This window comes from Rhopilema esculentum, chromosome 4, assembly GCF_057945365.1.
Source record: "Rhopilema esculentum isolate cy_ngs chromosome 4, ASM5794536v1, whole genome shotgun sequence".
Lineage (NCBI taxonomy): Eukaryota > Metazoa > Cnidaria > Scyphozoa > Rhizostomeae > Rhizostomatidae > Rhopilema > Rhopilema esculentum.
In genome coordinates, this window is record NC_142818.1 from 272310 (window position 1) to 298699 (window position 26390).

Genomic DNA, 26390 nt, shown 5'->3' on the forward strand with positions numbered 1-26390 from the left:
CACAGCAGCTTGAGAAGTAAATTTTAAACTGTCTCTGATTCAGTTGTCGGTCTGTTTGTTTGACCATACCACTGCAAATTTTAAATTCGAAACTGGTAACATGATTTATTTTTTCTCTGAATTTTATATGTTCCCTGATTAAACAAGGTCCTGCTTGAAACAATCAATTTCACTCTTCGTGTGTGTTTGGCTCTAACAAGATATAGCGACTATTATGTTTCGTAAAAATTACATTTCCTCAGCATTGAATATCTTTCCATATCTATAATTTCTATATCCTAATAAATCTTTGTTTAATCTTAGCGCCATCTTTATTATCTTTGTTGTGTTTCATCATTTAAAATTTGTTTGCTTTTTCTCTGCTAAAATTTCCTTAATTTCATGGTTATTGAGTAGAATTTTAGAACTGCACAGATTTTTCTTTAGAACTGCACAAAAACTTTCATAACTGGTTTCTTAGAGAAAACAAATCTAGTAAGTTTGATATTGTGCCACCATGTGATGGTAAGTTGTAGATTAAACGTTCTTTGTTATTATATTTTACAGCATTTGAAACCTCTTGGTATTGTGGTAAATGCAGTACTTCCACTAGGAAGAAAATTTCTTTCTATTCGAGCTTTGTAAAGGAAAAAATTGGAAAGGAAAATTGAAATAGAAAAAGAAGAAAATTATAAGAATAACAAAAATATTTGTAAGATATCATTAGTATCGATGTAAGATAAATCATTATAGACAAAAACACTGACGTTGATGTTGTATTTTGAAAAAGACACTTATTAACTATGTCAAAAAAACGAAGGAATAAAATAAGCAAGTTCTGTTTTTGCAAAGTGGAAGAACTGGATAAATTTAAAATGGGAGATACCCTCCATTGTTTTCTAGAAGGTGATTTAAGGGTGCTGCGAGAGAGAAATTAACACTGCATAAATTTAAGGACTTGTAAGGTTAAGTCTAATTCAATTTGGACAGGATTATGCTGAATCACTGATAAATACTTTTTTCTGTTTCAGCCTCAAGGCTTAGTCAGAGCCATTCTTACCATTAATCATAAGATCATAAGGAAATAAAGTGAAGTCAGAACGTCAGAAAATATAACAAGACACTATGCTAGGAAATTTATATACCAAGTTATGGATCGAAATAGGCCAATCAGAAACACGAGCACATGACTGTTGAAGTTGCCCAATCAGTGCCGCTTGCCTATTGAAAATGTTATCAATGGAGTCCTAAGGTCAAAATGAACTCCTTTCAGGGGCTGGCGGGAATTTTTATGGACCGGGAAAATCGTGTGCTAGATTGTCTCAAATTTGAATCTATGATAACTCTGAAAAGCTTTGCTGTGTCCAGATTGACTATAACGTTTACGTCAAGAAAATATCTTTTAAATTTCCTTGGGTGTACACAAACTCAGTAATGAACAAATTGAACATAAAGAGCCCAAGAACTGAAGATTGAAGAACACCAGATACTATGCAGATCTACTAGCCAAAGTACAACCTATCTTAACTCTCTGTTCCCTGTTTGAAAGGTAGCTCTGTTTTTAGATGAAAAGTCCAGGTTCTAGCGTTGCATTAGTAATTTTTGGCTGACACAAAGGAGGTGGTGTAACGAGATTGAGCCTTGTTATGTGCGATTCGTTCACTAATAAAACCATCCTTGACTAACGTGTCATTTCCAAACCCAGCGAGTCTTATTTTACGTGCAGAGAACACGGAGCCAGTGAGAGAGACAGTGTGTTGCCTGTGTAACTCTGATGTGAACTGAACTGAACTGAACTGAACTGAACTGAACTGAACTGAACTGACTTACATAAAAATTAACATGCTTATATACAGAAATGAATATCTAAAATTAACGCGAATGATGTAAGGAAAACAAAGGATAGGAAGGGCTAGGCTAAGTGTGAATAGTTTATGAATTGAGATTTAGGTAGATGTGCAGGGTTGATGATGGCCTAAACAAAAGAGAGGAAATGTTGACATAGTGATATGCTCGTAGAGTGTAGTGATGAGGTAGTGATGTGAAGAAATTACTGTAGGTAAAATAAACAAAGTAAAAATGGATGGCGATAGGTGAGGAAAAATTAGAATGAATGGAATCACTACAGTGGCTCAAAAAATATATAAAATTTCTGGGAGTTTTAACACCTCGCTAGTAAAGTTTCTTAGCCGTGAAGATCCTTTACTAGTACATTTTTACAGAGAAGCTTTCCATTAAAAAGAAGGGGTTGGTAACTAGTTCTATTTTCCATCAGCTGCAGATATTAATAATGATCCCTGTTGTATTTGAGATAGCAAATTTTTTAGCATTTATTTTGCCTGCAGATCGTGGCTTTTGGCTCGATTGTGGCTGCTTCCCTCTCCTTTCTTTAGAACATCAAAACACCCGCATTCCATAAATTGTTATGCGTTACATCGATTTGACATCTGTACAGTTTCTGACTGTACAACTCTCAAGTTTGATGCAATATTAAAGAGCTATTAGGAAGCTAGCTGGTAATATATGCATAATGCTCTAGACACAAAGACTGTATCTTGTCAAACCACTTTCGGCTCCTGTGCAGTCTCCTACAGCTAGAGTTGTCCATTTGTAATGCGCAGTGGAACGCGAGGTACCAGTACTGTGCGGCATGACTATGCTTGATAAGCTGTTTAAACATCACGTTATCAAGGTATGGTCATGCAAACTATGATTCATGATAAACTACGATTCGATGTATTATCTACTTGCTTTTCTTGGACAATTTAAGAACAATTTTCAGCTTCCACTTTTATCTATGACTGCTAACTTAGAGATAAAATCACATTGATGTAGATGATCTACTAATATTTCGATGTCGAGAAAAACATTTACAAAATTAGGTTTAAATATAGATCTGTCGTCAAGGTGATTTCTAAGAACGGTTCCCTGCGAGGCGAAATTCAGATCGGCTCTAGAGAATTCAATTCTAGTTGATTTTTTCCTACCTTCACTTTGCAACGATAATTTCTTTGGAAAACAGAAATATTTTCCCGTTCAAAAGCACTTGCCTTTTTATAATCCACTAGGAAAAAGTTTTTCTGCATTTTCAGGATAAATTTAAAGCTTCTTTTAAGTTTATTTGTGTCACCTTCACAAATTACAGCAATAATCTGTGTGAAAAAGTGTCAGGTAAATTTTTCACTCAGCTGAGACGATTAATTCGAAAGGATTTCGACTCTAGTCATCTCTCGAATTTTTCTTTGCATTTTGGTTTCCCTATCAAGGACTGTGTGAATTATTTAAGCATGTATGTCTTTTCGATTTCAGCGTTTCGTGCAAATTAATCCGTGGTTCAAAGAGCGATATGTTTTCTTTGATAAAGAGGTAAGCACGTGCATGCATATTTTATATTTTGTGCAGGTGGACCTTAATCTAGAGGCTATTAAAAAATTAACAACTCCATATGATAATGTTTACCTATCCAAGCAGGTTCTCTCTTGATTCAATGAATCGTGACGATATTTCGAGAAAGAGTGGACTATCATCTAACGTGTTTCTCACTTCTTGTCCTTTGTCTAAACTTGCATCAAGAATGCTAATGATTATTAGATTTTTGCAAGTGACAAATTTTATCAAATTAAAGTCATAGAATTTCACGATTTTTTAAAGAACAAGTATCCTATTGCCTTGATATCTAATTTCTGAAAGAAACGTAAATGAAGAACAGAGAAAGAATCAAAAAGAGACCAAAACTCAAAGCCTTTTAAATGAAAATGGGCGATCCAATATTTAAATTTTGGAACCACTGTTTTAGGTTTGCAGTCGACCTTCATGCCATTATCAAGGGTTTTCCATTAATGTCTTGAGAATATTCTCAGGCAAAATTGCACTTTATCAAAACAAAACAATTTGCTACAGTAGCCATCTTTTCAATTACATTCCAGAACTGCCTTTTCAAGCATTTCGATTAGGAACCTTGAAAATTCCCAACAATTGAACCCTTTGAAGACGGAATGTAACGTGTGATGACGTCCCGTTCTTGTGCTTTTGAAAAAGATGACAGTCGTATGGATATGCTTCTAGGTTTACACATGCAAAGAAGAAGCACCACTTGATTAAAATTTGATCTCCTATTGAGTATTTCCTGGCAGACAACGACTTCTTGCTGCACTGGATATACAAAAAAAAATAATCTTATTTGCATTCCGAGCTCTTTGCATTTTATGATATGTGATTTTGAGTATGAAATCTCACTATTGCAAATTAAAAATATTGCAACTTATAACAAAATCAATTTAGGATTATTGGAAGTGTTTTTAGCAAAGCTGCAGGGACAACTCTTCTCCTATTCACTGACTATTTTGTCAAACACTTTCGAAATTGATGATTCCTTTTTTTTGCATGCTGTTTAAATAAATTGGTGATGAACATGTCTGTAGCCAAGTTACAGATCAAATAATGTATTGTTCGGCAATTTAATACCAGGATGCCGTGCTTGCCTTTAGCGATCCCTGATTATGGCTCGATGTTTGCTGCATTGTACAGCTGCAATGATTTGGAATAGGCAGGTGGCTGCAAATAGCGAGTGAAAATCAGCAGCTGAATTTGCTAATCCTGGCCTGCAGTCTGAGCCTTCAGATTTTAACAAGCAGGGGGGCTAAGTATCCATAACAAGGACCAGTTTTTTCAATCAGTCTTTATTTGGTTGTGTTACAAATGAACCCATCATTTTGTCTTTGCTTCATAGTTTGTCTAAAATTTCAGATTAACGTTTCACTTCATATTCTGCTCAAACGTTTTTAAAGCCTTGACATATGCATATTTGACATTATTTTTGTTTTCCATCTTTTATCAGGTGTAGGATAAAATTATGACAGTTATCAGCCTGAAAAAAACTTTTCCATTCTGCATTAAGATTTACCACTTCATTCTTTCAGTAGAAAAGTCGCACCTTGAAATGTATTCAAATATTTTTCAACTAATATTGTCAAATGAATTGAAGTAACATAAATCATAAAGCTTAGAGACTCTAGACTTACAGCGTGAGTCTTGATAAAACTTTTGTGTAATATGCTTCTGGCAATAGTATGAGGGTAATAATAAGAAAAACTAAATGCTGCGCTAAATTTATGTTAAAGAAAATCAAGCCACGTTTCAGCTCATATCTAGCACCAAGCATCAAGAATAATACAGTAACGAGAAGACAGCTTCAAAAACTTGTGTCCAGCTTTTGACAACGTTTTGATTAATCAGGCTTTAAATCACATCTAGAACAAAGGGAATCATCGAATTAGCACGATCAACAAGCTTTACACATACCTATATTGAATCTAGTTTTATTGTTTTTGAGTCAATATGGTTGGAAATATGAATTGATTAGCTTTTACAGCAAAATTTATTTCTTTAATGTACTCTTTGGTTAAATAATGAATTTATCTAGAGTCATAGCTTTGTGAGTTGGAATATCATATAAGATTTACCACTAATGGTTCTTCACTGATCAAAATTATTCTTTCGTAACAAGTGAAAGGGTTTAAGAAGAACCATCTTAAAAAGGATGATACTCGACTTCCGTTTTCAAAGACACATCATCCTATTGTGATTCATTCACTCGCTTTTCTAAATAATCGTTAGACATTTTTCTATTCCAAATCGATATCCATGGAAACATTTGGAGTATCGAGGCAGCCAGTTGCAGATAATGACATCCAAGGATTTGAAAAATATATTACTGGTACATGTGCTGGTTTTCATTAAGCGCGAAAGATTGGCGACTACTTCCTTGCCCCAAGTATCTATATAATTGTGCTAATTCATTTTTCTTTGATGACTTTATCAAAACTTCGATGACTTTATCTATCCATTTTTTTCTTCAATCAGAAACGTTCATTGAATTTGCACAACTTGATTTTGAGCTGTCCAATTTGACTCGTAAATCTTTTGAGTGCATTGTTTTTCTTTGATTGGCGCTTCGTGATTAATTGAACTTTTGCTTAGAAAACAACTAAAATTGATATATGAATGGGCAAATCTTGGCCTACACTGGAACGAAATAATGTACGCTTGTACGCTTTGCTTATATTGTGAGTGCCTACATGATCGATATAGTTATTGATAAAGTGATAAAAATAATATGCATGTAACAAGATAATATTTCATAAAGTTAACCTAATGTTCGTTTTTGCACAGTAAAACAGAGAATCTATTACAAATGTTTTTTGTCATTTGTTGTTTCTTATTTCTAGTTAGCTATAGCATCTTTCTAATTTCAAAGATGAATAAATATTTAAAAGTAGCTTAACTATTTAGATGAAGCATTGAGTATAATGACAATATGATCAAACAATCTCATTTTAGCGTATATCACTTGTTTGTACATTCGTGGCAAAGTATTCTGCTCACATCTGACCCCCGTGAAACTCTTGACTCACAATCTCATACGGGTGAGAATACAATAGCCCATACCAGCTGTAGATTTAGTATTGAAGGATTTTACATCTCATCTTCCCCATACACAAACAACCTGGAAGAAGATAGCACGTGTTTTTATCGAGTTGGCCACTGCAGCAAGAGCTCATGATTTTGCGCCAAGGAATGCGTAAAGGTGTGTAAGTTATATTCTAAACTTTATCTCTACAGGTATCTAAAATAATTTGCATTTAGCCAATTCGTTTGTATGTACATATATAGCTCTTTAATTCATATTTTTGCATTAAAACTCGCAATGTCTTGAAATCATATAATATTGCACTCCGGTTGTACAGCTCTGATATCACATTTGTAACGAAGAAAAACTTTATATGTATACACGTATTACGTTTGTCATTAATTTATATTTAACATCTAACGAATTACGAGTACTAAAAATTCGATCAGTAATCTGTATGAATAACGAAATAACCCCCTTCAAAAATAAAAATAACAAGCGTTTGAGAAAAGCTCTTTACAAATGTTAAAATTAACTCTGTTTAATGATAGAAACCCTACTAGCTTCTACTAGATGTACCAATGAGAATTCATTCTATATGCTTCCCTGCGAATTTCCAATAAATAAACAAAAACATCTTGATTTAAAGCAGAAATCTAAATATGCATCTACATATATAGAAACCAGGCTAATTCTTGATGGAGTTCTGTAGAATGTTGGAGTTATTAAAAAATGATAAAGACAAAATTTATTGGCAGTAATAATAAAACATATTTTGGAACAAAATTCTGCTGTTGGTTTAGTTGTAGGTCATTAAGAGCCACTTTGAATCCAATTTAGTTATAAACAATTTGAGCTCTTATGGTTGATATCTTTCTTAGCTGCTTTTTAAAAAAATTCTGGAAAATTTTTAATATTCAAATACGTTACGTAAATTATCATAACATGCTCAATCTGAAACAGCCACCAGCAAACTACTAAGTTTCGTATGTATGAACATGTTTGTACAAGAAACCTAATTTTGCGGCCTTCAGTATATGATTCGCCATCAGCAAGCTGGTTAAACAATGCTCTACTGATTTGTGTGGACAGGAATTAATTGCTGTTTTTGTGTTCTTCTATGGTTTGCTATCAAAGCAAGAATAATCTGGTAATCAAGATTCCAATTTTTGAAATCGTAGAAATATAGCTAATTAAACTATAATAGCGATTTTGCCTGAAGAATATAATAATTAGAATGCCTTTGAAAAACTAAACTCGCAAACGAAGAGATTTGCAATGTAGCTAAGCTGCTTATATGAAAATAGCTGGACTTTTCCAGTTTTGAAATGCAAATGATTCTGTAGAAGTAAAAATATATGGAAAGATCAAAATAAGACTGACATGCGTTCAGATTATATTCAAGAAAAGGATGAATGACAGGTAGCCTAAACAGCAGTTGGCATCAAGTTATCGCTGAAAATCAATTTTATCTAGACAGCTCATCTTCTGGACCTTGCAAATGCTATTGTGCTATTCCCTAATGACATGTGCCCTACGCCAGAAGCCTGTGTTTACTTTCTATCATCTCATGCAATCTTGTCACTATTTCGGGACAATTACTTTAGCCGGTGTTGAAAGTTTAATGAATCTACCAGACATACAAGCTGGAGATCCATAATTTATGTCCATGCATATTTAATGAAGTATAACCTTTCACATGGTACATACAGGTTATTTCATCGTGTTCTTCACCATGTGATTTCAGCCAAGGAGGTCATATGTATGCACATCTCTTAAGCAATAGTACACCTGCATGACCTGCAATATAGAATGTGGATAGGGTAAATAAAAACACACCAATTCCCTTGGTGGTGAAAAACTCCAGTGTTTTAACTCAATGCACATTTAATCAGTATAGAGCCATATTTACACATTATTATCCACGAATTTCCAAGTTGACGTTCAGTGTTCAGATACGCTTTGATAACATAAGTACGTTAGCACGTAAATGCGGGCATTATTCGGAAATATTTTTTATGAAAGGTCATATACATGCCTTGCATTGATGCCGTTCAAAGTGCAATTCTTAAGTGAGATTGTAGCATGTAATTCTTATTATCTTTGGCAGGTTTGCTGTTAAATGTACCACCTTGATCAAGAATAAATTTATCAGGGAAAATGTTAACAGCAACATGTGCTTAACATTTTCAGTATGCACTATTAAATATCCCAACAATTGTTTGCGCTACAGGCCCGGGTCTTTGCTCAGAACTGGAGAAAACAAACGACACAGATGTTTCCTGATTCAATGTAAAACTTTGATTATTATAGTATGGTGATATCTACTCCATCATATGATGTCACCTGCATTCTACCAACAGTTATCTATAAATGGCCATAATGTTGCAAAAAATTGATCTTTTTACATCGTGTTTAATATCGAACACAGTATGCAATCAAATTTAAAAATATCTGATCAAAAGATATTATTTTTTTATTGTTCCGTCAATCGAAAGAAATTACCGTGTTTAATTTCGTGATATCGTTTTAGGTTCGTATCACAAATATGCCACTTTAAAGAGGGCCAACGCCACCAGGGGTCGGTGGGACTATGACCTCCCACTCCTTTGCGAATCATTTAGTTCAAAGCTGCGGTAAAAGGGGAAAGCCTTGCCCCCTACTCTTGCTAGCCTTGCTCCCCACTTTCAAATTCGTGGCGTAGGCCTTGTTAAAGCTAGGAAGATAAAGCTAAACATCTGTTTTTTCTCGTATTTTCAAGATACGCGATGCTTGGAATGTAACGGCGAATCCTTCCTGAAGATTTCCAGTTGTAACATATGCCATTCAAATTATATAGTTATCTAGCTTCATTCGTTTAAAATTGGCGAAAGAAATATAACGCATACTTAATACCACTGAGGCAATCTTTGATTTTGCAATTATCCAAAGACAACATTTAAAACACAAGCAAAAGACAGAGGTCCTCTATCAAAGCGACAAATCTATGCATAGGCGTAAGAAGAATTTCAAAAGTTGGGGGTCGGAGGAGTCAGTTGGCAAAATGAGGTACCTCTGTTGGCTGCAAGTGAGAAACTTACCTTTGTTTCTTAAGGGTACGTGCCTCCTGGTCTTCTTCTTGATTCCTTCATCCATGCATCTATGTGAAGGTTTGTTTGCAGTTGTCAGCCTTCGCAGGAGGTCTAAGATAACAAGTTCTAAAGTAAAATACTCAAGCTTGACATATGTTCCAAGTTACCAAACAAAAACCGTTAGTAAATAAGGGTAAGATGGTCCTCAGAATATTTTACCATTGTCAATCATACGACTGAAGGTGGCGTTCTCTCATCATTTTGACCATTTATCTTCAGCTATCGGTGCGCCAATCGCAAAGACTGCCGTGAATAAAAAACCCTAAGTGTTTTTTGAGGAAGTGAGAAGAAGAGCAATGGCCTTCTTTCGCTGATTAGCAAAAAGTAGCAAGCCATACGGCCATTAACTAATGCACGAAGAAAACAAATAGAAAGTTAACATGCATGTAAAAAAACCCTGAAAAAGTTTAGAATAAATGTTGGGTTGGTAGGGACGCGAAGTAAAAACTTTTCCTCTCCACAGTCCAACTTCAGGTGGTTTTGTAACGTGTGAGAATGAAACTATGCCAAGACAAAATTTATATACCCAAGGCCAATGCACACTTGCACGCTTGTTGCTTAAGCCGTATAAAAAACACAATGTAAAGCTTAATTGAGCACTGCTACAATAAACACAAACTCCACAATCGTGCAATTAGGGCATCAAAGGCGTACCCTGTCACATATCAAAACGTGATTAAATCTCATTCAATCAAGTTTTTTGCGAAAAATCTTATGGGTCAATGAAAAGAAAAAAATCAAAAACGTATATCAATTGATAAAATTAAAGATGCAATTAATGACCAGTATTTGTACAAAAAAGCCGGTCGTACGTTTTTAAAGAGCTTGATGGATGTAATCTTTTCCAAACTCAATTCCTTGACATGCTCCTGCGTTTTTTGTCAAATTCAAACCTTTAATTATATTCTTGCTATATATTGTAAGAATAAAATTGCTGTTGGGTCTACGATAAAGATAATAAAATCAAACACAGATGTTTGAAGTAAGGCTTTATAACAAAGCCTTGCTGGTGTTCTCTTCTCACATTTTTCAAAGTTTCATCGATTTTCTCAGCAATGATCATATGAAATGTTCTTGGAACATACCTACTCTCTTCGATATATGCACCCAGTATTTCCCGAAGCTATGAAGGACTTGACCCTCTTTCTGCCTGCTTTTCGTTTTTTTATATTTTTTTTTCTTTGCTTCTCATCTTTTAAGGGTCTCAAAACTCTGTTTTATCAGGGTTTCTGTGACGTTGAAGATATCCTCTCTTGTTGTCAAATTCATCGCTTTTATTTTTAAAGTCTTGCCATATTCTTTCAGATTCATTCATTTTAGAAGCAAATGCCTGTTGTAGCATGATGACGTTAGTTTTCGCTTTGCCAACAAGAAATAGTTTTCAAAAATATTTTAACAGCACAAAGATTTCTTCCAATTCGAATTTTTCTTTCATCATCTTGATCATCCGAGCTCCTATACCTTTAGACCCCTGATCTTCTATAAAGCAATTAATCGTTCAGGTTACAAAAAGTCATTTCTTAGACAAAGACATTGATATTAAGATTTATTTATTGAAAGATTTGCATTTTCCATTTGTGTTTCAATTTGTCCTTCCATTATCTACAACTTTTCAAAATAAAGAGAAAGATGATTTAATAGATTTAATAGAATGAATAATAAAATGAATTCATTTCTATCCTACAGAATAGAACTCTACTGTGCCTCTCTCTTTTACAAATAAATGTCAAATGCTTTAAAAAATGTACGGCCTAACAGATTATGCTACAAGATGGCTGTATAGCTAGATATCCATTTGCAAAAAAATCTATTCTCAATAAACTGCCAGCAGCGGAGCCTTTGAAGAGGGTCAGTTGGCATTAAAATCACCGTTGCTTGCTGATTAATCGCTATTACAAAGGACATTGTTAACGTCAAATTCCTTGCACCTTCAATTCTGCGACTGTGGCTATTTTTATTCTACAGTGACCATTTCGATAAACTCCACACACAGTTTTAATTGTGTCTACTCAGAGAGAGTTAAAAATTAGAAAACACATAAATTACTTTTGTCGTGACCCCCCCCCCCCCCCCCTCAATGCAAAGCTAAACTGTTATTTTTTGGAAATTTTCTCATCTTGTCGGAATTATGGCTTGGTTGTCTACTTTTCATCTAAATGTTACATTTTGCGAGAGGACGTTTTGAAGCTGAATATAACATTTTTATTTCAGTTTTGATGATGTGCTTATTAGATTTCTTGTCTATGATTTTTCCTATCTATGCGAAAGAGGGACTTGAGAGAGTACAGATCTTTCTTTCAAACAACATAATTATATAGGAAATTCTCTCCATCCCCTTATGAACAGAAAATTTTCTAGTAAGCCTCTATTTAGCAAAGAGTCCTTTCCAGCATAGTAGGGAAAGAATAAAACAGTATTGACTTACCTTAACAAACAGAAAATTTTGTTAGGTTACTGACTTGAAAATCCGGACCTATCAAAGTTCCTCGCCCCCAACCACCGCCCTTCAACATTGAACTCAAATTACACCCTTACAAGCCTACAAACCTTTTAACGAGTAGTGACAGCAAAGAAACATTTTGATAGCCTTATGTGATTTGAAAGTCAGGACCATCACAACATGTTTCTTTGCGGTCACTACTTGTATCGTATACCGTGCTAGGAGCGCCCTTCCATCCATTCGAAAGGATTGCGTCCCTACCACCCAAATAGTTGTTTACGAATTTACGTGCCAGTGGTGAGACTGGCCACGTAGGATACAAAACCCAAAGATTGGGGGATAGGATGTAACAACATGTTACTGCCAACATAAGAGACAAAGCTGTCCTTCAAAGAGAACAACCTCCTCAATCGTGTAGGTCCAAATACACAGTAAAAACTTGGCACCGCGCACCATTCTAAAAGTGGATGGGCTGAAAAGGGCATGGCCGAGATTTTTTGAGGTTACGCCCTTCAGAACAGCGGAAAACGCCCCTTTTAGAATGAACTTGCTTCTTTTCACTTGTTTTTTGTAAACAGCCTAGTAACAGTTACTATACAGATGGATTTAGCAACATAAGGCACCAAAGAAAATGAACAAAAGACGAACTGCTACTTCTTGGGATCGGCTAAAGTAAACTTTTCAAAGTTGTGTTAGAGTAAACTTTCTAAAAATATTCTAACCTATTAGGGCAAAAATATGGGGGGCTATAGCCCCTGCTAGCCCAATGGCTGCGCGGTGCCTGTAAAAGTAGTGACTCTGTCATCGGACAACAGCTATTAGACAACCCAGATTGTGCAAAACTCTATAATTACGACATGTTTCAGATAATCTGCAGAGCCCAGTCGTCTTTTAAGCTGGCAGTTTTGGAATCGATCTACATACAAACGAAAAAGCTGCCATTGTGTAGACAGAAGGAGCTTGTTTTCTCTCCTAGACTCTAGTGGTAATTATTATATACATGCACGCAGCATTGATTGGACAACTATGCCGGCCATGTGCTTGCATTTTTCTGATTGGCCTATTTCGATCCACAACTGGGTATATATTTCCATCGTGTTCTTTCAGACCCTTATTCTGACGTTTTATTCTCTGGGGAATGTCAAACGAAAAAGTTGTCGGTAGAATGTTGTGAATTGTTTGCCCTTTTCAAATTCATTCTCAAGTTCTGTACCGCCAAAAAATTGCTTCCATATATATGTAAGAGATAAAAATTGTATTCAATATCGTCTGCCGAATTGCGCATCAAAAAGTGTAGACACATACAGGAAACTTTTTTTGATATCTGTTTGTTATGAATTCTCAAAAAATCTTTTCTGCTGCTCCAAGGTTTGCTAGGAAAACCATACAGACTTTATTATGTGGTTATTACTTGAAGGGAGAAAATCCTCTGTAGTGGTTGCGCAACCTCAAACTTCACTCCTCCTCAGAGTTTCTTAACAGTTTTAAGTCTCATTTGCATTTTTGTTAAAGTTTACATGCTTTGATTTAGTAAGAGTTATACTTAGATTTGGAAGTGAATTCCAACTTATCTCGATAAACAGTTATTTTGCAAGTGGGTTGGCAGAATCTAAATCCTGTTTGCCTTTTGAAGTGTTTTCGTTGAAAGCGAGCATAGTTTGCAAATTGAAATTTCACACAAGCAGGTGTTGCGTTTGCCATTGTGACGAGCAGATGTTGCGTTCACAAAAATCATCAAGCAACATGGCCAAGTGAAATGTATAAAACATTTATGCCTTCATGTCGGTCGCTAAATATAGGCTAAGAAAATAAGTTCATTAAATCTCCTCATATTGAAAATGCGACCATTCAAAGCAGGAGCAGTACAGTTAGACAACCTTTGTTTGGTAATGTCAAAAAATATATTTCTTTCAGTCCTAACATAAGCATGTCAACAACTTGGCTCGAATATTATCAAAAATCTTCCAGTTGCTCTTAACAGCGTTTTGGGAAAAGTGCATATGTTTCTAGCGAGAAGAATCAAGTAATAAATTTCAAAACAAAGTAAGCAGCCCTCAATAAAATTTAAGAGCTTTAGAGAGAAGATAGCAGCTGTTAGAGACAAACCGAACAGATGGCAGATAGTTCAGCTAATTAAGATCTTCTGCTGCAGTAACTCTTTAGACTAGTTCTTGCTTCGCATGTTAAAGAAAATATCTTTGAAACAACGTAGTAATTGCCACACATGATTTACACATAGTTTCATCAGTAGCCTAATAACAATAATACAGAAGCTATTTTCCAGTGTCTTTATTGTGAAAAGGCGCTCATTGAAGATACTCCAAACAGTTACGTATGAGTTTTAGGCAGGTACCGCGCACCCCTCTAAAAGTGGAGGGGCTGAAATGGGTGTGACCGAAAAATTTTCAGGCCACACCCTCTAGAACGCCGGAAAACGCACCTTTTAGAAAATACTTGCTTATTTCTTCTTGCTTATATGGTTCCCAGTCAATGAGAACTGCCACTACATAGGAGTAAGCTATCCATAGTTGCGTTCCAGTAAACCTTCAAAAACTTTTCTAGTCTATTATTGCAAAAAGTGGGTGGGCTATAGCCCCTGCTAGTCCAATGGCTGCGCGGTGCCTGGTTTTAGGCCATCAAGAGAGCTTTGGCTCAAGCAAATCCGTCCTTTATTGCTGCCTAACCTCACGTTAAATCCAAGTACATTTATAAGACTAGATTATGTGAACTTGTACAATATATTTTGGCTCTTTCCATCATGTCTCTATCTGCCAGATTAACTAGGCAGAACAACTTTCCCTTTTAAAAACTACAATAGCAAGTGGGTGTTGTTCAAGTGGGTCTTGCTCAAGTGGGTCTTGTTCAAGTGGGTCTTGTTTGCAGAAACCTTTGTTACTGACAATGAAAACGCATTGGCATAGACTGGCAATAGATTCATCTCGGATCAACATAAATCCGTCGTGCAAAGGCTACGATTCCAGGTGTTATTGCATAATGGCAATTAAGTGCTTCTACGCCAAGCTTCAAATTCTTTCTTTTGAATGAACAGACTTTCTCGCGAGTCTTTCTCTCGTTTGATAGTATTGTCCTACAATGTTTTCTTCCCTTGCTATAATTGCTAAAATCATTATATGTGCGTTTACAATTACTAAAGATTTGTTAGATAGATTTGTCGTTTTTGCCAAACGTCCATACGAGTAGTACAAGTCTACCGTAGATATTCAATTTATGATGCTAAGTTATATGGTAAAATGAATGTGGCCAATTAGAGATTTTTGCAAATGTATCACAACATTACCGCCGAAATTTTAAAAAAAGCTGTCTTGCTTTATTTGATTTGCTTTATTCTCGTGTTTCATAAGATTGTTATCATCCAGGCATCAGTAAACGTTCTCAATTTATCAATTAAAAAAATCGAAAATTTGCGTCTTATCAGTTTGCCCATACGCCGCGTACAATCTCCTTGCGCAAATTCTTCAACATCAACTTTGGAATTTGCAACACTTGAGCACCATTAGGGGAACAAATTTTCTCTTTCTGCGTCTTGCGAGAAGAATTTCATTCCATCGACATGACGAGCGATGCTCAGGAAAGAGAGAAAGCAACTTTCTCTTCTACTCCAGGGGCGGATCTAGCGAAAATTCTGAGTGGAGCAGAACCTGAGGGGGTTGGGGGGCGGAGCCCCCGAACAATTTTTTATGACCACGCCCTTTAGATTCTCTGAAAACGACTTTAATTTCATGCGAATCTCAGATAAAATTTCTAACTAGCACAAACTTTTAAATAAAGCTAGTAGCAATTTAGAGGTTATAAAAATTTTGTTAAAAAACTGCTTGAAACTGTACTTTAGTTGACGGAATTCTTTCTCAACAGAAACACGCAACTAACTCGGAATTTTAAAATAATAAACCAAACTGAATCTTTTATCTTTTCACGGCAGTAAAATTTCATGACGTATAAATGACAAGTCACGAAAGAATGGAATTTCACACCAAACGTTTTTGTTGTATTAGCCGATTACTAAAGCGACATGTGCCCTTTAATCAAATTGATGCCTTTGAAAGTTTCCTTTGCGGTGGTTTTTCGCGGAAATAGCAGTTTGTTCATCGGTAGAAGTGTCATTCTTATCAGTTTCAAAAACACGCCTATGTAATCGTAATACTAAAAAATGCTAATGGTCTGAATTCAATCAACACAAGCTGCATTTGTGAATAGCTTTTATTATCTCTTAGATGAAGGAAGACAAACATCAGTTTGAAAGACAATTTATAGAGTATTGAAATCGATTATATCATATCAGTCATTAGCGACCCACCCAGATTAGCAACGTTTGATACCAATTCCTTTCTCTTCGTATATTCAAAGAAAATCATAATATTAAAATTACATAAAACTCCTGAATTCAGAGCAGAGCTCCGTGCTTGAGACAAACACTCTTGATCGAGGGGCAAATCAACAATTGAAACCCTATAGCTCTTTTTAAAAATCCCTAGAAATCTGTTTGTTTGGAGGGAAACTGGCAGCTGAAAGAGTGAATTGCCCCTCGCCTCTGACAAGAGCTTTGATTCTATTTATTACAGCTAGCTACATTCCCACAAGTATTCCCAGCGGCCAAGGCATAAGGACCTTTTGCGCTTTTAGATTAGACAAAACGATCTGTACCATTATTACTTCCAAATAACTTTGTGATAAGAAAGTAATCTGTTAAATAACATGACTTGCTTATAGGCCTAAATGAACCCCTATCTCATTGGGTTTATAAACGTCCACAACGACAGCATCAAAAAGAGGGCTCCCTTAAACGACATACATAATTAACATTAGTAAACATACCTGTTTTGCCGTCTCTCTTTCAAAAAACTCAAATCCTTGTCGTCAGTTTTTTTTCGAAGCCCCGTTACACACAGAACGTTACGAAAGCTCCAATTCGAAAGAGTGCGCTCCAACTTGCTCCCGATAACGGATTCAAACCAATCGCAGAGCTGGATTTTGCTCCAGTTGCTCAGTAGTTTGATTGGCTAACCAGCACTTCCTGGAGCAAATTTTCATCAACTGGAGCAAAATCCAGTGGTCTGATTGGTTTATTTGACCATGACGTATTTCGTGTGGAGCAAAATTGTGAACATCTCCTCCACAGTCAACACATAAGCAACTCAGACGACAAAATGTAAACCAGTTCTCTAAGGCACCTATCTAGTCCACAGGGGTTGTTTGGGGGGCATCAGGAAGTATTAATTGATGATTTATGAAGTAACAGAGCTAAGTTAATATCAAACAGGCACTATAATAAATTTAGAAAATTCTGACTGGAGCAGCTGCTCCGTTTGCTCCGGTCTAAATCCGCCACTGTACTCCTTAGGCTTTTTAACGAATGTTGTAGGGAATGTTAACGCAGCTGGTCTTTCAGCCTTTAATGTAACGAGCTTTGTATCCATGCCCGCGATATATTACGTAATCTGCGAGAGGAAGTCTCATCAACAGCCTCGACCCCATTCAGCGGGCGAATCCTTGCCATAAATTAAAACTCGTGTTGTGCGCTAAATCTGATTGCTGTTCAAATTGGTTTCCTGCAATCTTCAGATTTGGAGATTTCTTCATTTGTGTGTTTAATTATTGAAAGGTGTATGCGTGATTTATGCAGTATTCTTCTTCTGCTGATTAATTATAAACGAGTTCACTTAGACATTTGGTCAATAGAATGTATGAATTTAAAGTGCTTCGCTAAAAATCACAAATTCCCTGCGAACAGGTATTAAACGTGAGAGCAACACTGAACTGACAGCACACAGTTAGAGCTTAGATATCAAGAGGGCTCTTCACCGACATAAAGGGTGACTCGAGTCTTTAACTGTTGTAACTTACACATGTAATTGCCTTTGCAAGAGATTTTTGGTAAGTTTCTCAATTTCTAAAAGGTCAATTTTTCATTTTTTTACTATATTATTGCTTTCTCAGTATCGTGCATATGAGCACATGATGCTGAAAAATACCATCTTCTTAACAAGAAAGTCCAGTTTTATAACTAGATAAATACAAGTCCCTAACTTCCACTCAAACGGATTTACTTAGTTAATCAGTAAGACCAGGCATAATGGCTAAGAAATATTTCGTTTAGAAAAGGCTTTAGGATTTTCTACATAATAAGATAATTCCTACGATGTTAATCTTTTGGACTAAACAGTTTGCTTGCTATTTTGTTTCGTTTGAAATCTGCTACATGTGAATTAGATTCGTGTTGTTTATATTGTTTCGCAACAAAAAAATAGATAGCAACGTGAAGGTACGAAAAACGATTTTAGATAGGGTCGGAATAGTGTATTCAAATAAAATTAAACTTCGAATCGCTATGAAATACTTGAGAATGAATTGATCCAAAAATAGTTTTGATTGAGTTGATGGAGATAAATTGAGTGAACAGCTTCAGGACATTGGAAATTCAGAACAAAGTTTTTAGTAAGGAAAATTACGAATAAATTTGAGCTCTGGATCTTGGTAAAATCAATTTGAAGCTTATCCCATGATCGTTCCATTTCTTGACAGTAACACTTAATTTTATTCATAAAGCACATAATCCGGTGAACATCTGCAGAGATAGCTGGTGTTCGCACGAAAGCAAGCACATGGATTCAATTTTGTTTGAGTTGTTTTCCACCTGCCTCTCTCATCAAATGTCTTATTCTTAACTGTGTTAGCCTACCGCACTCGATCAAGCAGTGACTTCGATTTTTTGCTATAAATTTCGTTTCGCAGAGTACTTCCAAAATGAATACTCGTTTTATCTCGAAGATTAAAACATCGACTATCCCCTTGTCTCAAGCCCTGCCTCTCTTGCGTTGGTCAACATTTTTCAATTAAGAAAAAAGCTGAACACACGAAGTGGGATCTAATAAAGATACTTTGTACAGTGAAATTTTTTTAGCTAAACTAGGTAGATTTCCGTCAGCAAAAAATGGTAAAGAAATTCGCTGCATATACAATTTTCTTTCTGATAATACAAAAGCAAAACGCACCAATGCAATTTAAAAGAGCACAAATTCAAAAAACTATATGTTTTCCTTCTGATATTGCTTCTACGTGGTTTAAGGCCAGTTTCCAAATGGCTAACTTCAATCGTTCGATTAGTATGACAGCTTTTGGTCAATATGGAATTGTCAATATAACGGCACTGAGTATCTTTGGCCATCAGCCAAAAATTGTTACCCCGAATCAGCCGTTAACTAAGGACTTTTTCGACTATTGCTCTATCACAGCTGATTTCAAAGGTTATCAGACAATTTCAATGGCTAGAACAAACCTAACTCTAAGAATATGGACTAATGCAGGTGTTCTTCTGTAATCCAGGCGTTGTGAAGGAGCAAATTTTCTATTACAGTCACGTGACATTTACAACGAGGAGACCGCCATTTTGAATGTTGTGAGTTGGCATAAAGGCAAATCGGCGAAGGTGAAGGATCCGGTTCGGATAATCCGATTAACCTCGTGTCATACACGTCAAGGAGTTTTTTTGACTACATCAACGAATCACAGGTCGCCTAGGGTCAGGGAACACTCTCCTAGAAACATGACATCAAGGAAAACATGGTAGCTCTCCGGATTGTTCATGTCCGCCGGCAAATCTACTCTCTGGTTTCTGATGTATTTGATCAGCCAGTTGCTAATATTTGACAAATTGCTCGTAGTAGGTGTCTATAATTGGCTTTGAATCCTGATATGCTGAAGCTGGTTTGTTTATTCATCGGTTAGGTCAAAAGACAGTTTTAGTGGTGATAAGCGGGTGTCGAACATCGAGAAATAGCGAAGTGATATGCCAACAAGATTGTCAGGTAACAAAAAGCACAGTTTTTGTTTAATCGTTGTTGATGAATTAAAGTTTCACCCCAGAACCCAACCGCATTTTCCAAATGAAATTTTCATTCAAAGCTGATTATATTGTCAAATGATATTTAAGTGAAGCAATGCCTGACTGATAAAATTGTTCAACAAACATCTTTGTAAAGTGAGTTTCGCATTTACAAATTGAAAAAAATCTCAGAAACATTAGGAAGAACCAATCTTTCTGCACATCTTTTTACATCAATCACTGAAATATCTTCCTCCAAAAGCTTTGATGAGTTTTCTTGCTGCTAAAAATATTATTATTTTTTGCGATTTGTTCATGTCATAGTTTATTAGAAGAGATCTTGTCATATTGGCCAGGAAATGGACTCAAATTGATATCATGTTGAATGCTTACATCATTATAAAGTTATCTCTGCTTATAGTTACTCCACTTAAAGTGAGCTCCCTGGTTACAGTCACATAAAATTTAGTCCAAAATACGCAAAACTGTTAAATTTAGCTCTGTTTACTGTCACACTCTGTTTGTAGTCATAAATTTTCAAGCAATATTTTGGGTGACTATATTTGGAATCTACTGTGAATTTCTACAACATATATTCATTTTTCTCTTTGTTCCAATTTTCTACCATTTTATTATATATATTATATATTATGTAAATTTAAATGTGAATGCTCCATACACATAAAAAATGCCTGGCTGCAGGAATTGTAGCATCTGATCTCCTCTGTAGAGGCTGGTGAAATCGACATTTTGCCTCTAAAAGTAATATTTCCACACCAATGATAGAAATATGACATTAAATCAGGCCTGTTTATTTGATGCCATTGATCTTTCATTATCATGCCAGCATGCAAACCTAACCAAGTAAGCTTTTGATAGTTTGTGCAAAATGGTATGTTGATAGAAATAAATGGATCATTAAACATATTTCCACTCATCTTTTGTGACCCAAGCAAGTGTAGACAATACAAAGCAGGTATGTAAAAACATGAGTAAGCTGAATTGACCACATTTCAACAGAAAGGTGAAATAAAATTCCCAATTCACTGCAAATTTTTATGAATACTACTATAGGCACTTAGTATTTGAAATTCATTAACAGGCCTGGCCGTTGTAAATTACTCCCCTAAACAGAACATAAAGGAAAAATTGCCCCCTAAAATTTCCTTTCATTTGCCCTTTTCGTATTCACAGAACCCTGAAAACATGCAAGGGTTAATTGGTTTACTTCTGTAACTGCAATTTCTCTTGTCGTTGCATTTTCTGCAATCAAATTTTTGCCTGTCAGGCAGTTTTTGTTATGATAGTCAGGAACTTGTAGGGAAAGGTACCTATGCAGAGCTTAGAAATTTTTAATCTTGTGTAAACATGCAGATTCTTGATAGGAAAGTCAAAGAAATTGGTAAGAATTGTCAATTGGGGGATAGAATAAAACAGCAGGTCCTTTCCAGCATTAGAAACAGAACTTTCCCTCAAAAAGAACAGTCTACTCTGTCTTGCAGATCAAAAACAACAAATAAAATATGCAATTTCATTATCAAGTGTCAAAAACTATAATGGCAACATGTTTCAGATTATTGGTAAAAGCCAATTTTTGTTCCACCAAGCAGTTTTGGAATCCATCTATATAAACATGAAAAAGCTGGTACTGTCCAGACAGAAGGAGTTCGTTTTCACCTTATGATCTGTTGGTAATATTTTCCATAGGCAAGTGGCCCTGCTTGGGTAACCTCAACAGTCATTTGCTCACAATTCTGATTGGCCTATTTTGATCAACAACTAGGTATAAACATTTCCTAGCATAGAGTTTTCCATCTTTGTTCTGAGGTTTAGAAGTCATTTTGCTTGCTTTCCCCCTTTTGTCAATGTGCTCGTGTCTGTATCATCCAAAAGTATGTAATTTTTGGGGAATTAGGTTCTAGAATCAAAATCCCTCTCAAAGTAATTTTCTTCAAGAAGCTTTTTCTTGCTTTGTTTCATATGCCTTTAAAGGGAGTTTCAGTTGCAATCTTTGCATTGCTCTCAAGCATATTTGACAAGGAAAGCATTTCAGTTAATCACATCTTTTTCCCCAAGTACAATTCATCATGTTTGATAGAAATGATTGTTGATTGCTTTGTGTTTGCTTACCATTTTCATTATGACTTTTAATTATTATCAGTTTATTCAAATTTACTTAATATATTCAACCCTTTTGAAATACAAAATAAAATGAAATGAAAGTAGCTTCAGCCATAACTTTTGGCAGTTGTGGCCTGTTTAAAAAAATTAGTTTCCTTGCCTGTTAATAAAGTTAACTGTTCTGCTGGTCTGTCACCAATTGATCCATGCAGTAAAGGCATGTTTTTTGTGTAAAAAACAGGGCTGTTCTAAGTTGCTACCCTGCGTTTTGTTCTTAATGCCATCATCAGGCAACTGGTAAAACTGAACTCTATGGGTGCTATTATATTCTAAAAATGTGCCTTTTAGATTTTAAATGTAAAATTAAAAGATACCTGTTGAAGAGTTGTGAAGGATAAATTGAGTGTAAAAATGTGTGTTTAAACTGGTTCACTAGTTGCATAGATTGAAGATATCAAAAAATTGATTGATTTCCGAGTAAAATGATATTACTACCCTTCCAACTTATTTTCTTCCATTCACTGAAATGCCATGCAATATTTTTCTGTTCTCAATTGACACCATCCCAAGAAACATTGTGTGTGGCCAATTTCTTTCTTTATCCAATTATAGTTTGTGCCATTGAATAAAAACATCATTTAGAAGAATCTGTTTTTGAGAGAGTTAGAATTTCCTAGAGCACTGGTGGTTAAGAGTTTATTTGCAAAACAAAAGGTTGGCATAGCTTTCTATACTCACATTTATTTTTGTTTTCAGATGTTTATAGATAAAATATCATGCTGTCCCATGTGTGCTCCTTCATAAGAAATTTAAAAATCACTGTAACATTTCAGAAAGTTGTTGCAAAATTGTTTGATATTTATTTGGAACCCATCTGTGTTGCTCTTACTCACCAGGTCAACTTTTTTGTTTTGATTAAATGTTTTTTATCTAGTTGCTTTAAAGTAAAAAAAAATCAGCTGATATTGTGTCATGTTCACCCTTGAACATCGTGGAAATGTTTAAACATGCAGCGGTTTTTTATCTTGTCATTGCAACTTCAGTAGTAAGAGAATAGCTAAAATTTTCATTAATCACTGCTGATCCTGGTCTACGCAAAAACATATTGTAAGGAAAATACCTCTTTTACGGGTTTATTATATATTCTTACTTGCTGATGCTGCAGGGGGGGGGGGGGGGGGGTGCTGCACACACTTTGGACCTCCTGTAAGCAAAAAGTTCAAGTGATCCTCTGGACATGAAACCATCAAGAAAGTTAGGATTTAGCCCCATCCCATTTGCTCTATGCAATTTGCTACAAAATATTGATTGTGACACTGGCAGGTTGTTAAGGGTATTTTTGGGAATTTCTACTGGTATGGATTTAATGTAAAGGTGCATTTTTCTCACTTTGACTCAAATTAGGGCAAAAATGAGAATTAAATTCGGGCAAGTGTGCAGCATTGACTACAACAGGTGACACTGCAAATGGGCAATTAACAAATAAATAGTTTTTCAAACAATCTTCAAAAAAGGGGTTCACAAATGGGGAATCGTGGGCCAACAAGTAGGGAAATCAGGTCCATAGCCAAGGGTGGCATGGGCTGGCAATGCCACCCCTGGACCAAAGTACCAGCTGTTTGCCACCTCAGGAATTTTGTCTTCAAATTATTTCAATTGGGTTTTCGTCGTTGGTATTGGATTGCCATGACAATTTGGGCTGAGCAAATACTGGAGGAAGGGAAATGGTTTGTTGGGATCTCTTATTACCGACGTAGGTCTTAGATTGTGCTTAGCGCTAAAAAACTTTCACTGCTAGGCAGAAATTTGGCGCTACTTGTGCGCTTCTCAGAATAATTGCTGAAACATCTGCCTGCAATTCGTTGTTCAGGGCTTCTCAAAATCACAAAATATGTGAGTAATGAGTAAAGGTTTTTGGGACAATAAACTGTTGTATATAGACATGCACTGGCTTAATCAGTAGTTGTCAAAGAAGGAGTGTTATGTTCTGGTATGTTGGAAAACACGCGTTTCTTGATTAAACCTGTGGAATGATAGAATATTACTAAGCAAGCACTAAAAATTACCTTAAAATCAAGATCATTAAAGAAATTTAAGAAACGAAGACCGTAGCTTGGATAAAGAATTGCCTCATTAGCTAGAAGAGGATGAGAACAATTGGATGTTCATTTTTGTAAATTGACATTCTAAAGCCAATAAACATAGTAATGACGCAGCTTAAATCTTCTAGTCTAAATCTTTCACAGCGCTGTTTGTAGCTTAAGCAGTGAGAGAGGACCATAAGGAACGATGTGCAAATTTGATTGCGGCTCAATGCGCGAAAATGGTTGCTGATTTCTGAAAAATCAATCAAATACACTGAGGTCAGCAACATTCAGCGAAGAAGGGTCTTTTGCCCAAGCAATTTGATGATTTTGTCAGTACCGAGCACTCTTCTTCAGTCAGCGAAGTTATTTGCACTCCCCTTAGCGAAGTTCTTTGCGGACAGAGAAAGAGTGCACCCCCTCATGTTTGGTCTTTGAAAATAAGATCTTGATGGAAGGCACAACAATTGAACGTTTTCTAGCTGAATAGATATTAAGAAGGAGGAAATTTTTCAAATGCTGAAGATATTTTGCAACATTTTTCGCTTCTTTTCTTTCATCAACTTCAACCTCCCCCAACCCTACAGCAACTTCATTTTATACTTCGCCCAATTCGACATGGGCAAGGCCGCCGGACAGGTGCAATATACTCAACAAATGCCAAAGCTATCTACGTCAAAGCGAATTCCAGTCCTTATCTCTTACATTGATGCCTACACTTTATTCGAATAATGATTTTAATTTCTTATTTTTTGAGCAATTTATTCCCCTTCCATCCCTACGCCAGTTGAAACACATAAATCTTTCCCCTCCATGAAATATTCTTTGAAAGATACAAAAGTTCAAGTCATCTTCACGCCATTGGCCGAAGGTGTGGGCACGTTCTTCACAGCCATAGTAAAATAAATTTGCAATGCTGATTAGGTTTATCTCAACAGTCTTTTCTTTGTGTATCGAAAGAATCATGCAGTGGTTAAGTCGTCTTTGGGACATTTTTATCTCCCCTTAGACTTTGTTGCCAAAGACATACTGAGGACATTTTTCTTGCCCAAGTCTCCTCTGCATTCTCCTGACCATCACAGGGGCTTGCGCCTTTTGCATAATGACCATCTGCATCATGAAATATATTTGCATCAAGAACTTAAGAAAATTTCAGTAAATAGTTCTCCAACAATGCCTAGATTTAGATTTAGATAAGGCAGAATATCTGGCAGTGAAAAAATACATTTATATATTTTTCAAAAAGGGGAGCTTTTTTCACTTTTTGCAATCAAGGGGGGGGGGCCGGTGTCCCCGTGGCCCCCTGGGCCCCGGCGGCCCTGCATGGAGAGTTTGCCGCCCCTACTTCACAGGCCTTGCTACGGGCTTGAGGGAAATGTTAGGCTCTGGTGAGGAATTTCATAGCACAATAGCACTTGCTGCTTAGTTTGCACTTTTTCGGTGAAACGATTCAAAATTTAGTCGCCTGCAGCTGAAATAACTGCAAGGGGTGTATGATGGAATTCCTTTGTGGTAGAGAGCTTTATTTTGACCAGGTGTTTTGTTACGGGCTAATTGGTTTCAGTTTAATACACAGACAAGCGCACTTTTTCTAGGTACCCAAAGACCTCTCTATGTGAAGTACTAGTTATTTATAAATGAATTCATGCGCCTCTCTTGGTAACAGCGAATTCTTGTTGCAAAGGTACCAGTTGGCAGGCAGTCATTCGGAGCAAGCTGAATTAAAATTTAATATCATGCAAACAGTGCTAGTTGAGTCACAAGGTCATTGAATAGTTTGCTGGTGGTGAGATAGTCGTAATGCTGAACAATTTACTACTAGAATTTGCTTGATTCCACTACAAATCAAACAATGACAATTCAAATGGATTTAATATCACATGGAATCTTTAATCTTGCTTTTATCAGATTATCGAAACTGTTATTGTGAAGTTCGCGCAGTTTTTGGTTTTCTAATGTTGTGAAGGTGGGTTACGCGTGCAGCTGCTAAGGCCTATCGCCGTCCGTTGTGATGATTTTGAAAGTTGTATAACGGATAAAATCTACCGCGATAAAGTACAGGGATAAGAAAATTTGCTCTGTTTTTTATGTTAATAGTATTATATTCTGTAATGACATGAAATTCCAACGACCCTTGTGAGAAGCTAGGCCATTAAGACACAAATGTGCAGTCGCCTTTGGTGCGTTGTATTTGATTTCATGTAACTTCAATGTTTTGCTGTCATGAAATACCATAAATACGTACTTTGTTATTGTTCACAGTATAAGTAATTTGCTGTTTTGTTTGGACTCCAGTTTTCCAAAATATGAAGTATAAGACAAGTACGAATATTCAATGTTTAGGGCATTTCAACCTAATGTTTTTCCAGTGGCAACTCGAACAATG

General features: G+C 36.0%; 1 protein-coding gene across 6 annotated transcripts in view; it reads left to right on the forward strand.

The window, feature by feature from the left end:
• The first annotated feature begins 6416 nt into the window (after positions 1–6416).
• Positions 6417–26390, forward strand: part of LOC135690608 (protein CBFA2T2) — a 29540-nt gene continuing 9566 nt past the window's right edge. The window contains exon 1 of one of the 6 annotated variants that reach the window (XM_065208209.2): positions 6417–6565. In XM_065208209.2, the coding sequence (XP_065064281.1) occupies positions 6538–6565 (28 nt within the window). In that variant the 5' untranslated portion in view covers positions 6417–6537. The other 5 variants (XM_065208207.2, XM_065208212.2, XM_065208208.2 and 2 more) reach the window with 5 other exon arrangements.